The sequence below is a fragment of the Aquarana catesbeiana genome, linkage group LG06 (genome assembly GCF_042186555.1).
Source record: "Aquarana catesbeiana isolate 2022-GZ linkage group LG06, ASM4218655v1, whole genome shotgun sequence".
NCBI classification, from domain to species: domain Eukaryota; kingdom Metazoa; phylum Chordata; class Amphibia; order Anura; family Ranidae; genus Aquarana; species Aquarana catesbeiana.
The window spans coordinates 236,010,155-236,036,369 of record NC_133329.1 but is presented as its reverse complement, the minus strand read 5'-3'; the positions used below and the strand labels follow the sequence as shown (position 1 = coordinate 236,036,369).

Sequence of the window (26,215 nt, the reverse complement as noted above, 5' to 3'; positions counted from 1 at the left end):
AAAGGGCAGGAAAATGCCCAGGAAGTGACCTCAACCTGATGGAAAAAGGCAGGAATATCCCCAGGAGGCACACAGGAAGTGACCTCAAACTTCCCTATATAAGCCCAGCCCAGACACTGCCAAATTGCTGGATTATCTTCAGTCCCCGCTTGTTCCTGTGCTGGTGTGTGATCTGTCTGAACCTGTTGTTATCTGGAAACCTATTTGACTACTGTTGATTGCTGCTTGCCATTGACCTCGGATTTGTCCCTTAACCATTCTACTTCTTTGCCCCTTTTGTACTCAGCTGCCAGATTGGAACCGACCCCGGCTTGGATCTCGACCATTCTTCTTTGGATTAACCCTTTTATGCTTCGTTGCCCAACTAGACTTGACCTCGGCTCGGATCTCGGACTAAGGCTTGCACGGTGTCTCCGCACCCCTGGCACTCAGTGTCCACCAAGTATCTGTCTCCATCTCCAGAGGCTTTAAGGACCCGAGGTGCAAGGGAGGCCTCCCCACTACTTAGGTCTCACATCAGGTACGTGGCCCTCGTGACAGTAATTATTCATTAAACAGGTGTCCAGCAGACAGATAATTATATATAATAAAGGACGTTACTTAAAGAAAACGCCTTCCCATTTCATGCTATCAGCAATGGCACCACATGGAAGAGAAATGCCCCAAGGCCTGAGAAAGAAAATAATTTCTTTACACAAGAAAGGTGAAGGCTACAAGAAGATCAGCAAAGCTTTATTTACAGTGCCTTGCAAAAGTATTCACCCCCCTTGGCATTTTTCGTGTTTTGTTGCCTCACAACCTGGAATTAACATGAATTGTTTGAGGATTTGCATCATTTAATTTACAGAACATGCCCACAACTTTGAAGATTTTTTTTTTATTGTGAAGCAAATAGGACAAAATAACAGAAAAAGTCAATGTGCATAACTATTCACCCCCCAAAGTCAATACTTTGTAGAGCCACCTTTTGCAGCTATCACAGCTCCAAGTCGCTTTGGATAAGTCTCTATGAGCTTGCCACATCTTACCACAGGGATTTTTGCCCATTCCTCCTTGCAAAACTGCTCCAGCTCCTTCCAGATGGATGGTTTGTGCTTGTGAACAGCAATATTTTAAGTCTGACCACAGATTTTCTATTGGATTGAGGTCTGGGCTTTGACTTGGCCATTCCAACACATTTACATGTTTCCCCTTAAACCACTCAAGTGTTGCTTTAGCAGTGTGTTTGGGGTCATTGTCCTGCTGCAAGGTGAACCTCCGTCCTAGCGTCAAATCACACACAAAGTGGTACAGGTTTTGCTCAAGACTATCCCTGTATTTAAAGGTAAATGGTTATTCCCGCGCTATCAGGTATGTAGCAAATCGGACTAATGGGAAAAGCTGCTTGCACCGAATCGGGTACGAACCAGACCCTATATTTAAGTAGTGGTATAGGTAGGTGGTGCTGCGCTAATCCTAAGTGACAGTGAGCTAACTCAAAATAAATCCTATTATGTGGCGTGTATCATATAGTGTGCCAAATAATTTAAAGGTGTAGTGATTACTACCTAGCCCGTGTAACACCAGTCGCTCACACAGCAACAGGCCATAAAAATTAAAATGTAATCATCGGTAGTGAAATAATAAATGAATATCAATACATATGAATTGATAATAACAATGTGAAAGTATCAGCTTCTAATAAATAAATACATATGAATAAATAACAGCAATGTGAAAGTATCAACTTCTAATAAAGTGCACAGATGCAATGATTAAGTGGAATGACCTGTTGCTGTGTGAGCGACTGGTCTTACACGGGCTAGGTAGTAATCACTACACCTTTAAATCATTTGGCGCACTATATGATACACGCCACATAATAGGATTTATTTTGAGTTAGTTCACTGTCACTTAGGATTAGCGCAGCACCACCTACCTATACCACTATCCCTGTATTTAGCACCATCCATATTTCTTTCAACTCTGACCAGTTTCCCAGTCCCGACTGCTGAAAAACATCCCCACAGCATGATGCTGCCACCACCATGTGGTCACGGTGGGGATGGTGTTCTTTGGGTGATGTGATGCGTTGGGTTTGCACCTGACATAGCGTTTTCTTCGATGGCCAAAAAGTTCAATTTTATTCTCATCAGACCAGTGCACCTTCCTCCATACATTTTGGGAGTCTCCCACATGCCTTTTCGCAAACTCAAAATGTGCCATTTTGCTTTTTGCTGAACGTAATGGCTTTCTTATGGCCCCTCTGCCATAAAGCCCAACTCTATGGAGCGTACAGCTTATTGTCGTTCTATGTACAGATACTCCAGTCTCTGCTGTGGAACTTTGCAGCTCCTCCAGGGTTACCTTAGGTCTCTGTGCCGCCTCTCTGATTACTGCCCCCCTTGCCAGGTCCGTGAGTTTTGGTGTGCAGTCGTCTCTTGGCAGGTTTGCTGTCGTGCCATGTTCTTTCCATTCAGTTATGATAGATTTGATGGTGCTCCTAGGGATCATCAAAGATTTGGATATTTTTTTTATAACCTAACCCTGACTTGTACTTTTCAACATTGTCCCTTACTTGTTTGGAGAGTTCCTTGGTCTTCATGGCAGCGTTTGGTTAGTGGTGCCTCTAGCTTAGGTGTTGCAGCCTCTGGGGCCTTTCAAAAAAGGTGTGTATATGTAATGACAGATCATGTGACACTTAGATTGCACACAGGTAGACATCATTTCACTAATTATGTGACTTCTGAAGGTAATTAGTTGCACCAGAGCTTTTTATGGGCTTCATAACAAAGGGGATGAATACATATGCACATGCCAATTATCAGTTTTTTATTTCTGAAAAATAGTTTTATGTATATATTTTTCTAATTTTACTTCACCAACTTAGACTAATGTGTTCTGATCCATCACATATAATTCAGATTAAAAAAACATTGAACTAAAGGCTGTAATGTAACAAAATAGGTAAAAAAGCCAAAGGGGGTGAATACTTTTGCAAGGCACTGTATCAGTTGGAATACTGTAGCAAAATTGATACAAAAATTTAACAAAGATGTAACTGACACCATCCTCCAGAGACATCCAGGCCCTCCACAGAAGTTAACACCTCAACAGAAGCGTCTTCTGATGAGAAGGGTTGAAGGAAAATCGCCATGCAAGTTCACTGCAGTTAGCTAAAGAAGTAGAAAGCCAAACTGGGGTGATTTTTTTCCCATGACACAATACAGCATACACTGCTGAGGAATGGCATGCATGGGTGTCGTCCACGAAGGAAGCTACTCCTAAAGCCCATGCACAAAGCCTGCCTGGAATTTGCCAGGGCCCATGCTGAAAAAGAAGACTACTGGGACTCTGTACTCTGGAGTGATGAAACCAAGATAAATGTTTTTGCAACTAATGGCTTCAAACCAGTATTTTGTTGCAAAGGTGAGGAGTACAAACAAAAATGTATGGTGCCTACAGTGAAACATGGTGGTAGTAGTGTCTTTCTGTGGGGCTTCATGAGTGCTGTTGGTGTCTGGGAGCTGCATTTCATTGATGGTATCATAAATTCACAGATGTACTGCTCTATATTGAAAGAGAAGATGCTACCATCACTCCATGCCCTTGGTCGTTGTGCACTTTTCCATCATGACAATGATCCAAAACACACATCTAAGGCCACTGTTGCATTTCTGAAGAAGAAAAGGGGGAAAGTGATACAGTGGCTAAGTATGTCTCCTGATCTGAACCCAATCGAACACCTATGGCGAATTCTGAAGAGATAAGTTGAGCATCACTCTCCATCCAGCATCCAGGCGCTAAAAGAGGTCGTTCTTGAAGAATGGAAAAAGATAGATTTTGCAATACGTCACTAACTTGTTCATTCCATGCCTAGAAGACTTGGTCCTGTTCTTACAGATCATGGAGATCATATAAAATACTAGATAAACTAGGTAATAGTTTTCTTTGTGGGGTGTATTCATTTTTGCATCCACTAATTTGAGTAAAACTGAAGATTTTTCAACCTAAGTTATATTATTAACCTTACTTTCATGTAATGAGCTAAACAAATGTTCTATGAAACTCAGTTTTGCCAAAATTGTGGACATTGTTCTTGTGTTCATTGAGATATTGATTAAAATCTTACTTTTCAAAAGGGGTGTACTCATTTATGCTGAGCACTGTACATGAATCCATATAAAATGAAACACAACATGAATACAAATGCATACACATGCATTTTTATGTACAGTATGGTGTGAAAGGACACTTACACATGCCCCAGACTCCATGATACCATGGGGTAAAAATAAAGCAAGGTGTTTTTGTAAGTTTAACAATTTCCATCATGTTTTTGGACAATCAGCATCTGCTTTGAGATATTTCATGGTGACTGGACTAAGGAGTATATGAGGCAAGACAATAAAATCATTTGCAGTACCTGTTCATCTGCCAGAAATGTACTCAGTTCTGAAGTCCTCGTGTGGGCTGACAACACACAACATTTTTGCACACTGAGAGGTGTCAGCCCTGCCCAATGTCTTTTGCTAAGCCATTTCCACTGAGATTTCTATAATGTAATGGCCAATTAGTTTGGCCTTTGCTGCGGCAAAGTCCCTGACAGTTCGCCCCTCCTCCTTCCCCGCCGCCGGGCCATTCACAAAGCGCAGCAGGGAACCGGCTATGAAGCCACAAGGCTTCATTGCTGATTTCCCTTACAAGGAATTGCGGTGGCAGCACCCGAGAGCCAATTGAAAAATCGACTGGGGTGCCGACCTCGCGGGATCCCTGGACAGGTAAGTGTCCTAATGTTAAAAGTCAGCAGTTACAATAGTTGTAGCTGCTGATTTTTATTTTTTTGGTGGGGGAGCTGGAGCTCCGCTGAGTTTCTGACAAGATTAACAGGGTTCTTTCTTGCATTTATTAAACCGATATACAGTATATCAAAATGCTTCAAATGGAATACCTAACAGACCAAGGTGAGCAAAAAAGGGACGTTTGTTAGGGTTTACATACAATGTTACCCTATGTGACTATAAAAAACTTGGGTGTGTCCTTAAGCCCAGGTTCACACTGAGCTGCGGGAATGAAGCCATGCAAGTTCAGCTGAACTCGCACGATTTCACTCCCGCATGTCAGTCCCGATTTCGGCTGCGATTTCACAGACATCTGTGCGGGTTTCTGCACAGATGTCAATGGAAATTGCACCCCGAAATCGCAAAAAGTAGTACATCAACTACTTCTTGAAATCGGTGTGGCATTGCACCAATTAGGATGGTGCCATTGCCAGCATCTGCTGCCAATTTCACATGTCAAATTGCACCAATGTCAACCAGGGCTGACCGTCATTGAAAACATTTTGTTGCTAATAAGATTAATGTGACTACTAGTTTTACCTTGACCTGGATAAATGAGGACCTCGACATACACAGTATACTAAAGTTTATCTACTGTTTTTGTGTTTACATATGCACAAAAAAAAAAAAAAGGAAAAAAAACACACCACAATACTTGTGAAATTTTTTTTCTAATTTAAACAAATTAGGGTCTTGTAACATTCAATAAACTGGCAATGCCTCCTGTGAAACCACTCAATTTGTAATCCTTTCTTAAAGCGGGGTTCCACTCAAATTTTGAATTTAATCTTACCCCCTTCAGTTAATTGCATAGATGTTCAAATGCCGCACGAAAATTTTTTTTATCGCTGTAATTACCTTTATATTGTACTTTATTGTGGCACTTCCTGTCTCTCCTCCCATGGGAGTAGGCGTGCTTATTGCCTTTCTCCGGCGCCGCACTGTCTCTTGGGAGCTTAGTGTCAGGCTTCCCAAGATTCAGTGCGGGAACAATGATCATGCTTGTGAACAAGCTGTGAATGAACAGCATTCACCACATCCAGGAAATCAATGCTTATGGGCTTCACATGCCCACAAGCAAGATGGAAACAGCCAGCATCACATTTTTAAAGTTTTTCTTCAGTACGAAAACAGACAGAGGCGGAAATATTACACCCAAACTGTGAGTATTATTTTGGGATTAACAAAGTGTCTCAATGACCTAAAAAAAAGATTGGTCGCCGGACTCCCACTTTAAATGTCATCTGTTTGCAGTAGTTGGGTATTTTCAGTAATGTTAGTCGTTTTCATGTTTGGTCCGATACTTCTTCCAAGGGTGTTCAGTTTCTTCTGCATCCATCCATTCCAGCCAACGGTTGTAGTAACCGCGGAAGCCATCAATCTTCTCTAGGAACACATTCTTTTTCTGGTACTGTAAAGAAAATTGTACTAGTTTTAACAACTAACAGGTGACACACTGTTGTGGTCAGGCTTAGCCTGTATTCACACCTCTCAATGCATTAGTGTTATTTTATTGTTGTTGTCCTTGTTATTGTGATCTTTGTGTTGTCTTGTTGAATGTAATTGTATTTTAGTAATTTCCCTTTAGGATTAATAAAGGATTCTGAATAACAAATGGCTAAGCTGTGTACATGCATTTTAAGTGCCTTAATAGTGTGAATGTGTCCTTCGAAAAATGTACTCTTTAATATATTATAAGCTGGTCATAGACCAGTTCGAATGTTGGATTTTTAATGTGATAATTGCCAGTGGCTATAGCCACTAGCAAAAATCACTGTGTGTTCTCCTGGCCGGGCCCCTGTGCCCCCCCCCCCCCCCCTCCCACACACCAACCCTACTGGGAGAACACAATAGCTCCATGGAAGATATACCCCCATCAACACTGTCAGTGTTGAAATAAAATAAACTGCACCATCTATGGCCGGCATAAGTGTTACATTGTACTGGGACACCAGGGGACAGTTTTCCATTGTTCTGGAACCAAAGACACACCATGCTGCCCAATACAATCCAAAATAATAAAGTCCACGGGGGTGGTTTACCAAGAGAAAAAAAAAAAACCTCCTCATACAGTGGAATTTAAATACAATTCTAAATTGTGATTATCTTTTAGAGATATCAGGAGCTCCACAGAGATACTAGCACTGTACTTGCAGGTATCACAAGGTGCCTGCACTTTAGCACTGCTGTTTCTTTAAAAATGTTTGAACCCAGTTTGGATTGGTTTTAGGCCTCAGTTCAGCATTAGCTTGGAAATCCTTTTTTCGGGTGCATAGAAGGTATTTGCTAAGCATTTCACAAGCTTTATGAAGCCCTCACCTATACTCTTGGAAGTGCTGAATACCCAAGGGGGTTGAGCTACTTTCAGAGGAATTTTTAGTAAAAACATAAAAATGCTTAAATTGTAATTCCTCTTTTGCAGCCAAATTGGGATAAAAACCTACTTTATATTTATTACATTATCTAATTCACATAGAAAACCTTATTAAAAAAAAATGCTGCCTACATTTTACTTGCTCTTTTCTGAAGACTCCAAACTGAATGACCGGGGGAGGGAATATTTAGCATAATTAACCCTGTCTGTATGGTGATGGCATATCTTATCAGTTTTAAGCTACATTAAACACTGTGTGCCAAAGGGTTTAAAAGATCTAGAAACTGGGATTCTGCATCCTATGGTAATGAGGAAAAATGCAGCGCATCTCTCTGTTAGTGGCTGTCTCATTTCAAATTGTTTAGAGTAACTTCAAACAAACACCTATAATAGTAATAAATTTGGAAAAAAATATATATATTTTTTTAGTATGCTGTGGGAATGGGAAAACATAACAAACATATACCTGTAGTGAGGTTTTCTTAAATTTGACTACAAAATTGGACATACACTTCAAGGCCTCATGCACACAGATGTACTTGGGCATAAATAATGCTAAACCACTTCCCGCCCAAGGCTGTCATATGACACCCTGGACTTTGAGTGGAGATATCTGAATGATGCTTACAGCTGCTCAGCTTCTTGATTTTTTTTTTTTTTTTTTTTACAGGCGGCGGGAGGGGACGTCCCTCCCGCCGCCCTCTGGTGCTTCTACCGGCTCGCTGATTGCACGGGCGAGCCGGTAGAAGCACCAGAGGGCGGCAGGAGGATGAATTAATCAGCCAGCAACGGCCATTTACCATAGAGCTGACCGAGGACCAGATGGTACTTGGCCATCTCTATGACCTTCGGAGGCCGGGCGTGACATTATGATATCACTTCAGGCCTCGGCAGATGTAAACACTGCCGTTTTCTTAGCTAGAAAGGCAGAGATCGTTTTCTTTCTCCTTTTATCTCAGGCTTTCCAGCCTAGAGGTCCTCTCTGTAAAGAGGACCTGTCATGCACTATTCCTATTACAAGGGATGTTAACATTCCGTGTAATTGGAATAAAAGTGATCAATTTTTTTTAAGGGAAAGTGTAAAAAAATAAATAAAAAATAAAATAAACAATAAAAAAAATAAAAATGTAAAGCGCCCCCATCCTCGCACGCAGAAGCGAACGCATTCAAACGTTGCACCCGCATGTGTAAACGGCGTTCAAACCACACATGTAAGGTATCACTGCGAACATTAGAGTGAGAGCAATAAGTCTAGCCCAAGATATCCTCTAACTAAACAGGTAACCTGTAAAAAATTTTAAAGCATCGCCTATGGAGATTTTTAAGTACCAAAGTTTGGCACCATTCCACGAAAAAGCTAACTTTAGGTTTTTTTTTTTTAAATTCATGAAACAGTTTCTCTCTCCCCCCCCCCCCCCCCCCAAAAAAAAACACGTTTGAAACATTGCTGCACAAATACCATGTGACATTAACATAGCAGGTTGCAACTGCTATTTTATTCCCTAAGGTCTCTGCTAAAAAAAAAATAGCTTGCTGAGGGAGGAGCCAGGGCTGTTGCTTCTCCTCCTGACCAAACAGGAAGTGGTTCCCACTTCCTGATTGGCCAGGAGGAGAAGCAGGCACAGGCAGACATTAGTGAATATTAATTCACTGATGTCACACAACTGGGTGGGCTCAGGGAGCAGTGCTCTACGCCCTAAGCCCACCATTTTTTGAAGCCAATTAATGCCTCAGGCTCTAATCATGTGCTTAACCACTTGCTTACTGGGCACTTAAACCCCCCCTCCTTTCCAGACCAATTTTCAGCTTTCAGCACTAACGCACTTTGAATAACAATTACGCGATCATACAACACTGTACCCATATGAAATTTTTATCATATTTTTACCACAAATCGAGCTTTCTTTTGGTGGTATTTGATCACCTCTGCAGTTTTTACTTTTTGTTAAAAAAATGTCAAATCTGAATTTAAAAAAAATTTTTTTTTTTTTTTTATATTTTGTTATAAAAAATTTAAAAACAGGTCATTTTTCAACTTCATTGATGTACGCTGATGAGGCGGCCGTGATGGGCACTGATGGGTGGCAGTGATGGACACTGATCAGTTGCACTGATAGGCAGCACTGCTAGGTGGCACTAATTGGCACTACTGGTAGGCATTGATAGCTGCCACTTGTGGGCATTGATAGGTGGCACTATTAGGTGGCACTGATGAGGCAGATGTGCCTCTTCCACTTTGGGACCGATGTCCCTCACATCTGAGCCGGTGATCGGCTTTTTTTTCTACTCACACTGTCAGCGTGAGTAGAACAAAAAAAACGATTACCGATCTTTTGTTTACATCATGTGATCAGCTGTCATTGGCTGACAGCTGATCACATGGTAAGGGGCCGGGACCGGCCCCTTACTTGGATCGGTGATCACAGCGCGCTCGGCGCGCGCCCTGCGGGGCGGGCGCAGGGCGCGTGCATAGGGGAGGCTGTCATATGAATTCAGGATGTCAAGTGGTTAAAAAAAACACAAAAAAAATAAAAAACATTGAAATCCAGGCTTCCACTGCCCTGCATGTAGATTAGGGGCCGGCGCCCCTAATGGAAGGGCCGCCACTGGTTAACGTAAAATACATGTTGTTTTGCCGCAGCTGGGGCATTACAGCCAGCCATAAAAGTGAATAGCTGTATTCATTTTTACACTGATTCTTCACCAGCGTTCACCCGCACATGCGCATACAATGTCATTTTCCAAATGCTACACTTCAACATCTGGTAAAATATGTTGTACACATATATGTAGGTAAAGGCCAATGCAAAGAAGCAGGGGCATAAGGCCATTGTATCCTATAAAGCAGGGGTCTCCAAACTTTCGAAAGAAAGAGCAAGTTTACTGTCCTTCAGACTTTAGGGAGGCCGGACTGTGCCCAGTAGGAGTAAACAACGTCATGCCTTTGGTATTAGGGGGAGAAAGAGTTGGTGTCAGTGAGAGGAATAGTGCCCCATTTTTGTTGTCAGTGGAAGGAATTATGCCCATTCGTTGGTGTCAGTGGAAGGAATAGCGTGAAAAAAAATTTTCAGGGGAAAGGCTCCCACTGAGAAGAAACACAGGTGGACCATGCTGCTTAATAAGGGATACATTTTATTAGAAAAATATATTTAATACAAAAGGGGCCAAGACCAGGTACCCACCACCAACACCAAGACTCTCTAGGGCTAGGCTTTCTTCTTTATCCTCTGGGGTCATAACAGATGTAGCCCCCATTGGCATGGTATTATTTAGGCCAGTGTGCCAGATTTTAAATACCACCTTGCGCAAGAATAAGCTGATGTCTTTGAACACTGTAAATTCGTCCATCACTGTTGAGGGCGAAAAGGACAAACCCTTACTTAATAAATTGACGTGTCTCTCTTCTATCTGAAAATCTGATAAATTGACAACCTTCATATCCCTCAGCAGAGGCGAAAAGACCGTTTGGGAATCGCAGCTATCTAGTTCTTGGTGCTGCGAGTTTTGGTCTGTTTGCAAGTCTGGTAAACCCTCCCTCGAGTAATGTTTTTCCTTTCTTGTGCTTTTCCTTGGTCTCTTATGTCTACTCTTGCTCCTTCCTTTTGTGGGTTCCCTAAAGGGACTAGATTAGTCATATCTGTCCCATCTGCAAGTGCAAAGTCTACATTTTTAGTGTTGTCACTATCTGAAGAATACTGCCTATTTCTTATACGGGCGGACTTTGTTATGTATGGTGCATGTCACTGAAATCATTAGTCTGATCCACAAATATTACTTAATCCCATTAACAATAGCCTTGTTACAGGTGTGTGCATGCATGGTTGAAGCGTGATGCAGCTGCTCTTAAAGTGGAGTTCCACCCAAAAATGGAACTTCCACTTTTTGGATCCCCCCCCCCTCCGGTGTCACATTTGGCACCTTTCAGGGGGGAGGAGGGAGCCTAATACAGGTATTTGCTCCCACTTCCTTGCATAGATCACCACAATGCTTGCGGTGACCTACGCCACTTCCGGCGCCTACACTCTCCTCCACCGCTGTATTCTGTGAGACACAGAACACAGCAGGGACCAGAGAGGATGTGCAGCGCGACTCGCGCATGTGCAGTAAGGAACCAGGAAGTGAAGCCACATGGCTTCACTTCCTTATTCCCTTACAGAGGATGGCGGCGGCAGCAGCCGAGAGCCAAAGGACGGATCGGCTTCGGCTGCCGACATCGCGGGCTCCCTGGAGACATGTAAGTGTCCATATATTAAAAGTCAGCAGCTGCAGTATTTGTAGCTTCTGGCTTTTAATATATTTTTTTTTCAGCGGACCTCCACTTTAAACAGACAACGTTGATTATTTTTAATATGATCTTGGTGTTGGGTACCTGGTCTTGGCCCCTTTTGTATTAAATACATTTTTCTAATAAAATGTATCCCTTATTAAGCAGCATGGTCCGCCTGTGTCTCTTCTCAGTGGGAGCCTTTCCCCTGAAAAATGTTTTTCTCTCTATAGTATTTTAGGCACAGAGACCGCACTTATTATTGGTGAGCCTGCAAATTTTGGGACATCACACAGGTATATTGAACACCCAGTGTTGCGTTTACTAATAGTGAGGATTTATCTCCAACCAATTTTTCTGAAGGAATAGTGTGACCTATTGTTGGTGTCAGTAGCAGGAAGAATGCCTCAAGGGCTGGATAAAGGCAAGCATAGAGCCGTCGTTTGGAGACCACTGCTATAAAGCTTCCTAAAGGCTTGCTGAGAGCTACATCCAGCACTACTATTAAGATCTTTAGCCAACACTCCAATACTTGACCTAAAGGGACATTGAAGAAATCTACTTGAACTTTAAAATGCTTTGTAAAGGTTTGCTGTAGATGGCACTCCTAAAGAAAGTGTCTAGAAACATCTGAAATGCGTTGCTGGAATGGGAGGCTCTCCAGACTAGGGCTGTGTGTACAGGGCTTAGTAAATACTTATCAACCTTTGCGTTGACAGAAAAAAAACACATCAGATTTAAGACATGAAAGCCCAACTCCAGCCAAAACCTTTTATTTTGTTTTTTTTTAGCGATGGGTTAGAGTTTCTATCAAATTTATATTAACATATTCCCTGCTAGGAGATTTGTTTTCACTTCCTGTTGACAAAGACAGAAACACCTTGTTAGGTAAGTGAGGCAGGGTTGGAACATAGGACAATATTAATGCAATAAATATGCTAGCTGTGCCTTCCTGTCTCAGTGGTAACTGCACCACCATTTCTTGAATGGGTGGCAAAGACAGGAAGAAAAAACATCCCATTAAGCTCACAGATAGGAATTAAAATCTGAATAGATTTGGGCTCTTTTTCGCTAGGTTCACACCCATGCGTTTTCGCGGCCTAAGTTTGCGTGGGCACGGCAGCCCATTCCTCCAAAAAAATGTGCATGCACCTTTTCAAAAACGCGGCCAAGTACGCTGCGGGCTGAGATGCGTGGGGTGCCATCAAGATTGAATGGCAGCCCTGCGCATCTCTTAAGAGCAGCGCAATTTGGCTGCGGGTGGTTGCGGGAACAGATGAGATTCCCACACCCGCCACATGCATAGATGTGAACCTAGCCTTATACTACAACATTGAAAAAATATATTGGCTTAACTTAGGGTGGTGTTCAGGGAAAAAACACACCAGATTTGTGGAGTTATCCAAAAAAAGTAATTAAATAGGATTGCAAGCAATATTATGTACCCATGTTGTCAGTCATCAAAAATGTTAATTGATCCAAAAAAAAAGCAGTTGAGAAGGCTAAATGTATTATTTATGCACTTAAACATGTTGATTTTACTTAATATTAATAGCAAGAATAATATAAAAAATGTTTTGTCAATAAATTGCTTACATACTCTGTCAAACTTTGGTGGATACTGGGCTGCAAACTCCAGCTGGCGTATCACGACTTCATTAGGGGCCACATTCCTATATTTCATGTCCCGCAAGATATCGGTTAGGTAGATGTAATCTAATCTCTTTATGGCGACATTGATCAAGGTGCTGTATACATGGTTATTGGGTTGGAAACCAGCAATCTGTAAAACATGACACCAGCCTTTAGTTAATTTAAAGCACAAGTTCACATGCAGAACACTTACCTATAATATATTTTATGTGTATTTGTTTGCTTTATGAGATTTAATCACTTTCTTCCACCACATTCACAGTTCTTTATTGTGCTGCATAATTCTGGCCTTGTCCGCTTTTTTACATTTCGGTGGCGATCTAAAATGGCTGCTGAAATCACTGCTCCTGACTGTACTCAGCATCCACACATAACATACCACAGTACTGGCCACAGAAACCTCAGAATAGAAGCAGTACATGCCAAAAGGTTTCTGTCACATTAACCCTGCTCACATTTTAATGTAAAGTCACATTTACATAAGAAATCTGGGGGCTGCCATTGCAGATTCCTGGCTGTGCCTGGTGTCAGAACACAGAGACGGAACAAGCGTGCTGTAAGGTCCCATGTACAAGGGATGCTGCTAAACACACGTTCAGAGGCAGTTGGACGCTTTTTTCAACTGCCCCTGAACTCATTCAATGTTATCCTATGTGACCATGTACACATTCTCAGTTATTGCCTTTTTTTAGGCAGTTGCGTTTAACAGCGTTTCTTTGAAAGCAAAAAAACAGGATCAGACGCCAAAGATTTCCACGTTTCAGATGCCAAACGCGGCTAAACACGGTACCGGCGTTTAGCCGTGTTTTCGTTTATTTTAAAGGTGCCCTATTTTTTTTTTTACATTAAAATTTCAAAAAATGATGGCAAATGATGAAAAACCATTAAAAAAATATTTTAAAAAATTGTAATTGCTTGCAATGATTCATAGACCATTTATATACCCTAATGAGCCCATGATCCAATCCAATACACCACTAGCATTGCTGTTATCCGAAGTATAATTGGAATTTGACCCATATGTTAGATTTGAACAAGACACTTGTGGCAGATGACGTGGCAAATGACAATCCGCAACTCGTGGCAGGTGACGTGGCAAGTGGACAATCCACAACTTGTGGCAGGTGACGTGGCAAGTGGACAATCCACAACTTGTGGCAGGTGACGTGGCAAGTGGACAATCCACAACTTGTGGCAGGTGATGTGGCAAGTGACGCGGCAAGTGGACAATCCACAACTTGTGGCAAGTGGACAATCCACAACTTGTGGCAGGTGACGTGGCAAGTGGACAATCCACAACTTGTGGCAGGTGACGTGGCAAGTGGACAATCCACAACTTGTGGCAGGTGAGTCTGGACCTCTCACACAATTTTCTACGTTGTTCTAGCCTCATCAAGAGCAATGTCAGGAGCATTTCCTCACATATGCTAATTATTGGAGCCATTGCAAAAAAAAAAGCACAGAAATAGAGGCAAATACAAGTAGACAACCCCTCTCTTTGCTGCTACTGCTACTCACTCTGGTCAAAATGGCTGAAATAGTTAACTTACAATGTTTTTTTAGCTTGAGGAGGGTCTTAAATGAGGTAATCTTAATAGACGCTTCTAGACACAAACGCAGCTAAACGCGGTATGCACGCGCGGCTAAACGGGCGTTTTAAGCCCCGGTTTCAAGGTGTCAAAAAAATTTGTTCAGAGGACTTTGCCTCAGTGTCCCGTGTACATGGGGCCTAAATCTTGATCGGGTCAGCGACTCAGACAGAACTTAATTCAAAGCACCAGAAGGAGAGCCAGGAACTAGCATTAAAAACATCAGCAGTAGGAGTCCCATTAACCAAAACAGCAGTAACCATCCAATATAACAGGTGACGGAGTAAGCAGGACTGAGTAAATACACTCCCAGCAGCTCTGCATTGTGCTCTCTAGAATTTGGTTGCACTCAACCGCAGAAAACTCAGATTAAAATTAAACTGAGTGATCTTTATGCCTTATACATAGTTGCAGTGTTTTCTGGATTTTTTTAGCAGCTCATTGGTTACATGTGTTGCCCTTTTGTTTTACGAGTTTATAAAGTAATCTTCAGCATCTTTTTTTTCATTACAATAAACTTCTAAAAAGAGCTTGTCACCAGGTCATTCGTTTCAACAACCTACCCATAATATATGTACATTTAACATACACCCTGTTCCAAATTATTATGCAAATTCTATTTCAGTGTCACAAAGATTAAATATTTTGTTTTTTAGTTTAACTCATGGATGGCATTGTGTCTCAGGGCTCTTTTGATCACTGAAAACAATTTCGGACACCTGGGATAATTAGATTGCCAGGTGAGCCCAAATAATGGAAAAACTACTAAAGGAGGGTGGTCGACATTATTAAGCAGAGCACGATTTTCAAGCAATATGGGGAAGAAAAAGGATCTCTCTGCTGCCGAAAAAAGTGAAATAGTTCAATGCCTTGGACGAGGTATGAAAACATGAGATATTTCACGAAAACGTAAGCGTGATCATCGCACTATTAAGAGATTTGTGGCTGATTCAGAGCACAGACGGGTTTCGTGCAGATAAAGGCACATTGAGGAAGATTTCTGTCAGGTCCATGCATCGGATCAAGAGAGCAGCTGCTAAAACACCTTTACATAGCAGCAAACAGGTATTTGAAGCTGCTGGTGCCTCTGGAGTCCAACGGACATCAAGGTGTAGAGTCCTCCAAAGTCTTGCAACTGCACATAAACCTTCCATTCGGCCACCACTAACCAATGCTCACAAGCAGAAACGGCTGCATTGGGCAGAAAAGTGCATGAAGACTAATTTTCAAACAGTCCTGTTCACTGATGAGTGCTGTGCAACCTTGGATGATCCAGATGGATGGAGTAATGGATGGTTGGTGGACGGCCACCCTGTTCCAACAAGGCTGCGACGTCAGCAAGGCGGTGGTGGAGTCATGCTTTGGGCCGGAATCATGGGAAGAGAGCTGGACGGCCCCTTTAGGGTCCCCAAAGGTGTAAAGATGACCTCTGCAAAGTATGTGGAGTTCCTGATTGACCACTTCCTTCCCTGGTGCAGAAGGAAGAACTACTCTTTCCATGATAAAATCATCTTCATGCATGACAATGCACCATCTCATGCTGCAAAGAATACCTCTGCACCAATGGCTGCTATAGGGATAAAAGGAGAGAAAGTCATGGTGTGACCTCCATCCTCCCCTGACCTCAATCCTATTGAGAACCTTTGGAGCATCCTCAAGCAAAAAGATCTATGGGGGTGGGAGGCAGTTTACATCCAAACAGCAGCTCTGGGAGGCTATTCTGACAGCTTGCAAACAAATTCAAGCAGAAACTGTACAAAAACTCACAAGTTCAATGGATGCAAGACTTGTGAAGCTGCTATCAAATAAGGGGTCCTATGTTATTATCATTATTATTATACAGGATTTATATAGCGCCGACAGTTTACGCAGCGCTTTACAACATTAGGGCAGACAATACAAGTACAATACAATTCAATACAGGAGGAATCAGAGGGCCCTGCTCGTTAGAGCTTACAATCTAGGAGGGAGGGTCAAGTTATACAAGAAGGTAATAGCTGTGGGGGATGAGCTAATGGAGAAAATAGTGCAGTTGTTAGATGGAGGCAGGACAGGCTTCTCTGAAGAGGAAAGTTTTCAGGGATCACCTAAAGGTGGATAAATTTGGACACAGTCTGACAGATTGGGGTAGCGAATTCCAGAGGATGGGCGAGGCTCGGGAAAAGTCCTGGAGGCGGATATGGGAGGAGGTGATGAGGGAGCTAGAAAGCAGAAGGTCTTGGGAGGAACGGGAGGTGGCGATCAGGTTGGTATTTTGAGACTAGGCTAGTGATGTAGCTGGGGGTAGAGCTGTGGATGGCTTTGTAACTTATTGTTAGTATTTTGAATTTAATTTGTTGGGTGAGTGGTAGCCAGTGGAGGGATTGGCAGAGAGGGGTAGCAGACACTGAGCGGTTTGTAAGGTGGATGAGTCTGGCAGCAGCATTCATGATGGACTGAAGGGGGATAGTCTATTTAAAGGTAAGCCAATGAGGAGGGAGTTGCAGTAGTCGAAGCGAGAGATAACCAGGGAGTGAATCAGGAGCTTTGTAGTTTCATTGGTTAGAAAGGGACGTAGTTTAGAGATGTTGCGGAGGTTGAGGCGGCAAGCTTTGGAAAGTGATTGGATGTGGGGCCGAAAGGAGAGTTCAGAGTCCAGGATAACACCTAGCACCCTGACATGTGGGGACGGGTGGATGGTTTTGCCATTGCTCTTGACAGAGAAGTCAGGGGAAGAGGCACGTGGGGGAGGAAATATTATAAGCTCGATTTTGGACAAGTTGAGTTTGAGGAATTGGTGTGACATCCATACAGATATGTCAGTTAGTAAGTCAGTGATGCGTGAGGAGACCGATGGAGTGAGTTGAGGGGTGGAGAGATAGATTTGTGTGTCGTCAGCACAGAAATGATATTGAAAGCCATGAGAGGCTATCAGCTGACCCAGGGAAGAGGTGTAGATTGAAAAGAACAGAACCTTGGGGGACCCCAACAGAGAAGGGAAGAGGAGTGGAGGAAGTAGAATTGTAAGTGACACTGAATGTGCGTTGGGTTAGGTAGGATGAGAGCCACTGAAGAGCACAGTCACGGAGACTGAGGGAGTAAAGTTTTTTGAGGAGGGGGGGGGTCAACCGTGTCAAAGGCAGCTGAAAGATCCAAAAGTAGGAGTACAGAATAGTGTCCGTTGGTTTTTGCAGTTAGTAGGTCATTTGTGAGTTTTAAAAGAGCAGTTTCTGTGGAGTGTTGAGGGCGAAATCCAGATTGAAGGAATCAAGAATCGTGACCTGTTAAAATGTTTAAAAAGTTAAAATGTTCAAAGTTTGATTGAAATAGCTTTTGATTTCAGTAAATATGCTGCAAACACAACAAATGACAATTTTAAGTTCTTTACAGCCTATAAAGTGTTTTGAAACTTACTATGCGTAATAATTTGTAACAGTGCATTGTAAGTTTTTTTATTTTGAAAAAAAAAAAAAAAAAAAAAAACTTATCATTAGGAGGTTTGTTCAATAAAATTTGAATTGTATTCTTAATAGTTGATAACATGAGAATTATGCTGACTGTTGTTTACATCAATTATTTAGGTAAATGAGAAAAATATCATTGGCATAATAATTTGGAACAGGGTGTATTTTAGGCAAGTTGTTTACCTGTAAAATTCTGCTTTGTGTGGACTTCCAAAAGCCCAGAGAGAACTGCTGCCGAGTGTCACTACCCTGGATGTGATGTCAGCAGTTCCAGCCGACTTCCCCTTTGTCCCACCTATTTTTACTATATATCTTTAATTTTAGCCATGAATGAATAACTAAAAGTAGATGCCAGCGTACAATTTACACAGTGGGGGATTTCTGTTATTATTACACTTACTGACATGAATGTTAGGGGTAGGATGGGCATGTTCCCTAGGTGGATCATCTATTGCCTTACAAGTATGCAGGTGATCTATAACTGGAGGAGTAGGTGAAAAGAGAGGGAAGAGACATTGAGAGGGGATAACAAAAATAAACCAAATAACAAAGCTTCCATAAGACTTCGCTTTTTTACGCATGGGTTCACACTAAAAGCCAGCTCCCTGAGACAGACCCCGTGGGAGATATAAATGGTCGCCCGTTTGGTGTAGAAGTGCAATAAGGCAGACATGTATTATCGTTAAGGGAGGCATAACAACTGCTATTATTGAGACCCAGAGGAAAAAAGAAACAATAATAAACGAAGCTTAATGGGTAACCATATGACAGTTGAGTAATATTGTGCATTAGAATGGTTGTGACCGGCGATAAAATCACCATATCATTACCAAAGTCAGAGTAACCTTAATGCTACCCGGAAGTACGATCAGGAAAGTTCCATATCCAAGGAGTCAGTGAGGATTAAAGCGATTGTTTGAGCCGGAGGACATAAGACGTTTTGGCGAGTCCTTGCGTGGGCTACGTTGGTCCAGAGGTCTAGGAATCGGGGTTGCCCTGGATTAAAAGTTGGGAGGTGAATCTGGGTGGAGAGAGCGTATGAACTTCTCTGCATCTGACGGATCCTGAAAAGTAAACTGGTCCCCATTACGTGCTTTGAGGCGAAGTGTAGCAGGGAACGCCAGTGTGAATTTTAATTGTTGCTGATGAAGCGCTGTACAGATGTGCTGAAAGGCTTTCCTTTTCTTGGAGACTTCTATCGAGTAGTCGGCAAAGATCAGAATTAAAAATTCCATCAATTTGCAGGGATGGCTGCTTTAGCCGCATAATTCAGGTATTTGGCAATAGTCGGTCAAGGGGTGGTTTGTTCAGAGGAGTATACCCTCATGCGATGTGCCGTACAGGGTCCGGGCAGGCCTAGGGCTTTAGGAATGCGCTGGGTGCAAAATTCTGAAATTGCAAAAGATTGCATTGATTCAGGTACTCCAATAAACCTCAAGTTGCTGCGTCTTGATCTATTTTCTAAATCTTCACGTTTCTGGAGTACATATTGATTGGTTTTATCTTGGGCTTGCTCTGTAGCCTGACCTGGTACAGTTCTTCCTCCATGCTGGAGATTCTGTTTTCAGCCTCATTGAGGCAAGATACATGTTCCCCAGCTCTCTTTTTATCAGCATGCCAGCATTAACAGCCTTCTCTACTGAGGCAGCTATGGTGGGGGCTAGATTCCCTGCTACAGCTTCGGCAATTCTCTCTGTATTGTCAGCCTCTAGTTGTTGTGAGGGACTGCCGCTCACCTTCATTTCAGGCACGTCCACCGTCTTGATTTGACGCTGGCCGGCGGTTATTCGCGGGTCACATTTATCAAGGTATCGGTCTATTGGAGTAGTAGGGGAGCTATCTGGAGGGTCTGCGGGCAGCAGCAGTGGTCTGGGCCGGTTTTAAAGGCAGTTTTGTGGAGCGGGAGCTGAGGTGAAGTACAGCTACTCCATGCGGCGGAACAGGAAGACATATTCCTGACATGAATGTAAACATAGCCAATTTAAAGCAGTGCACAGTGTGGACGTGTTGTGGGAAATGTCATCCAGGTACTATTCAGCTCCACTGTGTGTAAGCTCTGGTTGTCAGCCTCTGCATAACATGTGTTAAACACAGGGCCCATGGGCTGAATCCAGCCTACAGACCATTTAATGTGGTTCTCGCACCTCTCCTGCATCAGCAACATTTTCTGTGCGGTTATAGAGAAGAATGTCTTGGCCCACCTCCTTCCCTTCTCAGCAGTTGGCAGCAGAGAAGAGGACAGAACTCCTCTGCCAGCCTCTTCGCTTCTCCGTGGCAGTTGTAGAGAAGATTCCCTGGCTAGTAACGGCTATGTAGACAAAGAACCGAGACAGGAAGTGACCAAATCCTCATCACTTCCTGTTTCTGACGTCACTGTGGGAGGAACAACATCCATTACTCTCACTGTGTGTCTAGAGCTGGATGCCGCCGATCGCATCCTTACTGGGCTCTCCAATCGAATGGGAGAATTTGGCAAAGGCAGTGGTGGCGGAAAGGGGGTTGGACCCCCTTCCACCGCCTGTAAAAGTAATCCAGCGTCTTGTTAGCAGCTCGGATTACCTTTATTTTGTGCAGAATTGCTGGCCCTAAAGAATGATATCTCGATCATTGCTGCAGTGATTACAGAGATATCACCCTTCCCTTCTGAGGACGTTTATATACAACTTTGATTAATGTATAGAGAGGTCAGCTTTTATGAGCACCACATTCTAATAAAATACCAAGTAGAAAAATCCCAAAGGGGGCGTGGCCAAGATGGCGCTGTGAGCGGATGTTTCTCTGAGTGCTCCGCTGAGATCCTGGGCTGTTTCCCTCTACACAACGGCTAAAAGAGCCTGAATACCGGCACAAATCCTCTACATGTACCGCCGCTCGGCCCGGGCTACAAAAGGAAGGGGTAAGAAGCTGAAATCTGCCCCTGTGACAGAGGACCTAGAGGTGGCCTGTGTCGACCGCGTGGGGGCCGGGAAGCACGCCCTTACCGACATGGCATCCCAAACTGAGCAGCCGGGACAATCCCCCTCTACACAGCCAGGCTTGGCTGATGTGCTGGCAGCCATAGGTAATTGCCAGGCTTCTCTCACCGCCCTAACCACTGGATATGGATAAAATACGTTCCAGGCTGTCTACTGCTGAACAGCGCCTGGGACACGTGGAGGACACTGTGGAGAGCCATGGAGCCGATCTCCGTGCCCTCCATACTAAAATAAGAGCCCTGGAATATAAATCCGAAGATGCGGAGAACCGCAATAGGAGGAATAATCTCCGTATTGTTGGCTTGGCGGAAGGGGCTGAGGGTCAGCGTCCGATGGAATTTATTGAAGAGCTACTCTGTACCCTTCTCCCTGCGGCCCAGTTCTCGCCATTTTATGCGGTAGAGAGGGCCCATCGGATCCCACCCAAACCAGGCCCTCCTGGAGCGCCGCCGCGCACTTTTATTTTGAAGTTTCTGAATTTCAGGGACAGAGATGAGGTGCTCAGGGCAGCCAGAGTGAAGGGAGAACTGCAACACCAGAACGGCAAGTTACTTATCTTCCCTGATTATTCAGTTGAAACTCAAAAGCTTAGATGTTCTTTTGATCAGGTAAAAGCAGCTATGCGCCTCAAGGGCATTCACTACAGCATTCCCTTTCCTGCACGTCTCCGGGTTCAGGATGGGGAGACTACTAGATTTTTACATCCCCTAGAGATGCTACCGCATGGCTGGAATCACTTCCTCCAAATCACCAACTGCTGACGGTTGACTTCTGTTGCATCCCTGCTATATGTGCTGTAAGGTGAACGTATCCCACCAACACGTGAATCCATGTTGCACCTGTTCTGCCTTTTGTTTTGACTAACTGTCCGAATCTTAAGTTTTGTGCCCCTGGCAATGCCAGGTGATATCTGCCTCTAAGACTGCTACTTTATGCATCAAAATGAGATTTGCGTTATGTTAGAAAAGTTTTAAATGTTTATTGTGTGACTATTAGAAAAACTATTAGAAAAACAATAACCCTGAGACTATTCTTAAGATGACTTCTGAGCACATTGTTGTATTAACTTGCTGTATCGTTTGCTTTAACTAACTCCACAGTAAGTTGTAGGATGATTAGGCTTAACCATATATGGTAGAACAAGAATGTACAGGAAACACTAATTGGCAAATAAAGTACCATTTTGTACCAGGCACGCTATGTGTGTTTCCTCAGCCAATAGAAGCGTTATCTCTATATTGTAGGTATTAGGAGGGGGGATGTTCATCTCTTTGTATGATTCTTACTGCATCTTTTGACTTGTAAGCATCATCCATTTGTGTGACACATCTGAAATAAATTGTCTGCTTTTCAATACACCTGGAGTTCGACTGATCACAAGCGGAGAGTAATCCTAACATTTTGGTCCTCCGAGCCGGAAACCAACAAGTGCATTTCGGGTCAGATGGTCCCGACAAAAACTTTGGTGAGTATTGGACCTCAAAGCTCACTGAGAATTAAAAGTCCCCCCACTCAATGTTAGTGGTGAAATAGGGGCGGGGGCCTGAGACCCAGATCCACTGTCTGGTTTCGAACTTCGTGATCCAGTCCTCCTGGTGTTTGAGAGGTAAGATAATTTAACTTATTCTTAATACTCTCTAAGAGTCTTTTCTTCTCTTTCTGTTTGATTAATGTGTTGTAATTGCCGACACTGGTATTGATTGTATAATATCTTAATAATCCAGTGTGCGAAGACAGAGACACTTGGGAGCGTTGTCTAAGGTAAAAAATAGCGTTACCCGCTGTCCAGGACAGATAAAAAAAAGATTTGAGGTATACCGAACGTCAGAGGGTGAATGCCTGACGTCATCGTCGGAGGTGGATTGCCCGACGATGTAAGCGCTTAAGTGATCTAGGAAGCTCACAAGACTAACTTTCTTTTGTGTGTTTAGTTTCTCCTTTCTCATGGTTAACCTTTCTGTTGATGCTGTAACCTTGTTGAAAAGAAAAAAAAAACAAAAAAAAAAAAAACACAACAGTACTGCAGAGACAAGTTAATTCTTTTTTTGATTCTCCCTATAGTGTGGGGAGTGATGATATTTTTACACTTCTTGTATTCCTATTGTTACCGTGGGCTGAGGGTCACTATACCAGTGTTTTATAAACATAAATGAGAGACCCGTCTGGCATTGACAATGGGGAATAGTCTCTGTAAAAGAATGTTTTGTGCCTGCTTATGAGGCTGCTGTGTTCCTGATATGCCAAGTGGGAAACTGGAACTGCTCTTTAAGGACACAGGGCTTTATAGGGAAGTTTGGATTAAATAGTAAACTAACTGTAAAAGTGTCAGGATTTGATGGATAAATTTAAATTGTTAGGACCCAAAGATCAAAAAAAGGTATGGGTTGATAATTGGAGTTTAAATAACCAGCAAAAAAATCTCTCTTCACACCTCATGGTCTGTGTGTTTGTAAAATTTGTGTTGTAGCCTGTTTGCCTATCAGTGACAGATTGGGAGCTGGCAGAGAAGCAGGAAACTTTAGAAAAGCTTAAAGAGATACTTGGTTTAATTGTCTTATGGCTTCGCTCTGTAAGGCAGCCAACACCTTGCTAGCCAATGTATTAAGCAGATAAATATGTAAAATACCAGGTGACATTGCACTATATGGCCCATGGGGATTGGACCAGAGCCGGGGTCTTGGATTACTGCACCGTCTCAGGTACCACTGGACAACATTGTCTGGGAGACTGTGCTAAATCTGGACCGCCTGCTCGGGGACAACCCTCGGTGGGACTCATAGAAACCAAACAGTTGGAGCTGCAACTTCAGGTGAAGGTGATCCAATAGCCATATCACTGATGGGTCTAGCAAAAGAGAATTAGACCAGACGCAAGTGTGATCTAAATGTTTAACAAATATTTGAGAAGCAGAAAAATAGCTAAGTATGACTGAGTAAAAAAAAAATAAAAATAAGTGCGAGAAATCATCACAGGGAGATTAAAGCCTGCAGTTTTTTTTTTCCTCACCCCCTCCCCTCGTGGAGGGAGTGAAGTGCTCCTCAGTTTCAAATTCCTGTGTGAGAGATTGTGTCTGTAAAAAAAAAAAAAAGTTAACTCTTGACCAGCTATGACAATACAGAAGGGTTATATTGTATATACTGAAACTGAGCATAAAAAAAAAAAAAAAAAAAAAAAAGGAAAGGTACACTGATAACACCAGGGTGCTTTATTATTTTAGCATGCCATGGTGTTAAAGGAAGCACATGGCAGAAATTGTTGATGGTTTTGAGGAGGTAGATGGGAGACGTGAAGGTGGATTACATTGTGGAGTGAACAGAATGTTGTGGAGTTGTCAAGTGGCTTGATGAATGTGAGAAAAGGAAAGGCTGAGAATGTTTTGATTACTTTAAATGTGTCCAATCCAGAGACAGTATGTGACTGAGTGCTAATTTTACTGCCATAAGGAAATAGGGATTTGAATGGGCTTTGCTAAGAGAAGCGTGCCGTAGTTTTGAAGTCCAGAGAGAGGAGAGAAGGAAATATACAGGCTTGATGCTTTTTCACAGAAACAAGAAAATGCAGATTGCCTGACAGACATAGCAGAAGAGAGAGGGAGATGATGATGGATGACTAGTAGGACAGCATTAACCCTTTGAGCACACAGAGGTTAATTTGTGCATCTGTAAAAATATTAGGATTTTTGGTGGGGAAGAAAGTCCAAATAATAGTCTTAAAGTAAATATTTCTTGGATATGTTACTTTTAGAACTCCCAGATTTTCAACTGTAAAGTGTTAATGATGCAATGCTGTTTATATTTAGGTACATTTATAAAATTAAAAGGCTAAGTTCTGAATTAGAATATGTGTTTGGGTTAAAAAAAAAAAAAAAAAAATGTTTTGGGACCAGAGAATAAGGGGAACAATACAAAAGGGGATTCATGTTTTATTTAATTCTGCTAAAATATCGGGGTCTGAGAAAAATATTTTGATATATATTGAATATATATGTCAAATAATGTAAATGCCACTAGGAAACATTTTATGTCTGCATACTTGGTGGACTTATGGACTTATATTTGAATAAATGAAAGAATATTGTTTTTAACAACTCCAAAGTAAGGAAGGCTTTCTTTGGTAGTTTGATCTGTGATCCTTTGCTCATTCATGTTAGATAAAGAGTATCTATTTTCCCCAGCCCCAATTCAAGTGCAGATATGACATCCCCCCCCCCCCTCCTCCTTCTACACAACTGAAGAATGAGGCGAGTTCCTTTTTATGGGGTGGGTGTCTAGTGATTGCATGAATTTGTACAAAATTGAACCTTTAGAGGTATTTTAGAGTTTAGAACATTAAATTAAAGGTATGAAATAATATAGACTACAGTGTCCTTAGAGACAAAGAAGCAATATTGGAGCACAAAAGGTTGCACAAGTATAGATAACATTTACATGTCACCTGATTGAAAACCGGTATTGCCAAAATCCTTATTTAGATATGCAGCAGTATTGACACATGGAGTAACACATGTGTCAAACAGGGGGGTGACTGAGATGTTAAATAAGGTATGTAAAGCCTATGGCTAAGCCTATGGCTTCACTAACTACTAAAAAACGTTTTCCTCCCAATGGATTATATGTGCAAGATACAATGCTTAGGGAGGCATAAGACCACGGAAAGGGAAGTTCCCCACACCGCAATATCCATTCCAACACATTTGCATGGATTTTATTGAATTGGACGAATGTGAAAGGAAGAAATATTGTTTGCTAATCATAGACACCCTGACCAAATGGGTGGAGAATTGCAGACAGGAAGTGCAGATGCACAGACAGTGATAATGGACCCTTATTTGTAAATAAAACTATACAACATTTGAGAGAAGTGATGGGAATTTAAGTGAAATACCATTGTGCCTATCGTTCCCAATCAGCTGGATTGGTGGAAAGACATAATGGCATTCTAAAAAGCAAACTGAGGAAAGCTATGGAAGAAACAGGTAAAAATTGGATGTACTGCCTACTAGTAGCTGTGACCAGTATGCATATCACACCCACAAAAGAAGGTTTAAGCCCATTTGAAATGATACATGGAAGGCCATATAGGATACCCTTACAACCA

The 26,215-nt window shown here is 42.4% G+C and overlaps 1 protein-coding gene across 1 annotated transcript in view; it reads right to left on the bottom strand.

Annotated features, from left to right (window-relative positions):
* Nucleotides 1-5,472: 5,472 nt before the first annotated feature.
* PTCD1 (pentatricopeptide repeat domain 1) overlaps nt 5,473-26,215 on the bottom strand; it is an 85,006-nt gene continuing 64,263 nt past the window's right edge. Inside the window, exons 8-9 of the mRNA XM_073633082.1 lie at nt 13,059-13,241; nt 5,473-6,231 (exon numbers count right to left, since the gene is read on the bottom strand). Coding sequence (XP_073489183.1) covers nt 6,097-6,231; nt 13,059-13,241 — 318 coding nt within the window. The 3' untranslated portion in view covers nt 5,473-6,096. The remainder of the gene's footprint in view (nt 6,232-13,058; nt 13,242-26,215) is intronic.